General features: G+C 28.0%; 1 protein-coding gene across 1 annotated transcript; it reads left to right on the top strand.

The window, feature by feature from the left end:
- Positions 1–878: 878 nt before the first annotated feature.
- On the top strand, positions 879–2630 carry LOC114943393 (uncharacterized). Its single transcript, XM_085483337.1, has 6 exons — positions 879–989; positions 1082–1192; positions 1283–1387; positions 1480–1590; positions 1681–1785; positions 2554–2630. The coding sequence occupies exons 1-6, from the start codon at positions 983–985 to the stop codon at positions 2628–2630; spliced, it is 516 nt and encodes a 171-aa protein (XP_085339463.1). The 5' UTR covers positions 879–982.
- Positions 2631–3098: the final 468 nt, after the last annotated feature.

The following is a 3098-nucleotide window of genomic DNA, read 5'->3' as shown; positions in this document are numbered from 1 at the left end:
GTGTGCTCCCGCTTAAGAGTGCAGTGTAAACGTACATACTGATTGTCAATTGTCGACGTCGGTCTTGCTGGCCATTTTGAGACTGTAAAAAAAGCGGGAAGGAACAGGAGGCCATTAACCATTAGTAATACGTGATACTGGTTTATTTTCCAAAATGTATAGTTTAGTGAAATTTTATGACGGTATACATTATGTATGCAAGTCGAACACAATTAGTGTTAGTAAAGGAATTATCAAAGCCACGTATAGCAATCGACGCAGATACACAGCAAATATTCTACCAAGAAATGGTAAGTAGCAATATTTTTCATTTTTAACTGTTACGTTATTGTAAAAACTGTTATATTAAAGTCATGCCGCTGTTATACAATATCTGCATTTGCTACGATATTTATATGTGTGCGTGCGTACGTGTTGCGTGTGTGTGTGTCTAGAGAGAGAGAGAGAGAGAAAGAGAGAAAGAGAGACAGAAAAATTTGAACTAAAACTAATTAATTTTATTTTAACTTGTTCAGATAAGGAATCAGTATTAAAACAAATAGTAGAAAATATAATTGAAGGAAAACCGTATATTATATGCAAAAGAATTAACTTTGAAAACAAAAAAGTAAATAAATTTGGAAATGATGATGCTCAAGTACACTTAGGTGAGTTTCCTTAATATTAGTAAATTGTATGATCGCTATTTTAAGCGTGGTCTACAATAGCAGTAAGTAAGCAGTAAGAGTAAACAGTATGAAATTGGATTGCCCATTTCGTCGGGAGTAATAAAATGAACAAACCTCATTTTGTACTGCTTACTCTTACTGCTTACTGCTATTGTAAACCACGCTTTATAATAAATATATATTAGTGTAGTTTTGCTTCTTACTTTTATATTATAGATAATGATACAAGAATAAGATCTATCGATGAAAATATTTACAACAATGTGACTGCTTCGCAAGAAAAAGGCTGTGAATCTTTTGTAAATGATGCTGAAATGCTAGGTAAGCTTCCTTAATATTGGTAAATATTATAATTGCTATTTTATTATAAATACTTGATAATAATGTAGTTTTGCTTTTTACTTTCATATTAGATATTAATACAAAGAAAGGCTCTGTCGATAAAAATACATGCTTTGAAGAAACTGCTACACAAAGAGAAAACTGTGAATCTCTTAAAAATGATGATGCTCAAGTACTATTAAGTGAGTTTCTTTATATTAACAAATTTTATGACAGATATTTTACAATAAACATTTATTAATGTAGTTTTGCTTCTTACTTTTATATTATAGATAATGATACAAGAATAGGATCTATCGATAAAAATATATACAACAATGAGGCTGCCTTGCAAGAAAAAGTCTGTGAATCTTTTGTAAATGATGCTGAAATGCTAGGTGAGCTTCCTTAATATTGGTAAATATTATAATTGCTATTTTATTATAAATACTTGATAATAATGTAGTTTTGCTTTTCACTTTCATATTAGATATTAATACAAAGAAAGGCTCTGTCGATAAAAATACATGCTTTGAAGAGACTGCTACACAAAGAGAAAACTGTGACTCTCTTAAAAATGATGATGCTCAAATATCATTAGGTGAGTTTCTTTAATATTATCAAATTTCATGAATGCTATTTTGCAATAAACATATATTAATATAGTTTGCTTCTTATTTTTATATTATAGATGATGATACAAGAATAGCATTTATCGATGAAAATATATACAACGGTATGACTGCCTCGCAAGAAAAAGGCTGTGAATCTTTTGTAATTGATGCTGAAATGCTAGGTGAGCTTCCTTACTATTGGTAAATATCATAATTGCTATTTTATCATAAATACTTGATAATAATGTAGTTTTTAAAATATGTGATATAATAAAAGGCCAACTTAACGAGCTTATATGCTATTAATTGAAAAATTTATTTATTAATTTACGTCATACTATACAAAAGTTAAGATAAACGTTTCGACTGTACGACAGTCTTTCTCAATATCCTAATAATATGTTAAAAATTAATTTAGTCATTTCGACATCATAAATAAATACACCAATTATAAGATTATATGACGAACGCAGTACAAAATTCATGTTTGTTGGCATGAGTTAGAGCGTCAGATGCTGTTATATTATGTAACGACACTGTGAACTAATTAATATATCCGCTCAAATATTACATTTAGATTTTTAATAAATAGTATTAACTTACTTTTTTGTCAACGAACATAACACTTTTTTTTAAAAATTATTTCTTTTTACTTAACATAATCACAATGTGTACTTTTTTAAAAAACAAATCGATATCTGTATCTTACAATGTCGGCGCGCTGTATATATACCCAATTTTTAAGATGACGTAGACAATTTTTTTAGAATATCATAATAAGAACCGTCAAGACGCTCGGTGTCCTTTTTTAGGTTGATACTGTTGTTTTCTTCTTTAATATATATCATTTCTGATATCAACCTTTTATAATAATTCTTTTCATAATCTAATGTAGTTTTTCTTTTTATTCTCACATTAGATATTAATACAAAGAAAGGCTCTGTCGATAGGAATACATGCATCAAAGAGATTGCTGCACAAAGAGAAAACTGTGACTCTCTTAAAAATGATGATGCTCAAATATTAGGTGAGTTTCTTTAATATTAGCAAACTTCATAAGTGCTATTTTATGATAAACATATAATATAATTTTGCTTCTTACTTTTATATTAGATACTGATATAAAAATAAGATCTATTGATGAAAATATATATAATGATATGAAAATAAGATCTATTGATGAAAATATATATAATGATATGAAAATAAAATCTATTGATGAAAATATATATAATGAAAAGGCTGCCTTGCAAGAAAAAGGCTATGAATTTTTAGAGATCAATGACTCGCAAATATTAGGTAAGTTTTCTTAATATTAACTAAAAATTTAAAGTATCCCACATTAATGTTATGTGAAGTGTCGGTTAAATCAGCTGGTTTTTTAATATGTTGTAGCTTATAATCTATTGAAAAAAATGTAATAGGCTCAAAGCTAAATAATAGGTACTGATTTAAACAATCAGTCAAATATGAAATACTCGGGCTTTGCGAACTG

This window comes from Nylanderia fulva, unplaced genomic scaffold (assembly GCF_048542155.1).
Source record: "Nylanderia fulva isolate GAGA-0341 unplaced genomic scaffold, ASM4854215v1 Scaffold243, whole genome shotgun sequence".
NCBI lineage: Eukaryota > Metazoa > Arthropoda > Insecta > Hymenoptera > Formicidae > Nylanderia > Nylanderia fulva.
The sequence above is the reverse complement of the archived record's forward strand: the minus strand, read 5'-3'. Positions and strand labels throughout refer to the sequence as shown.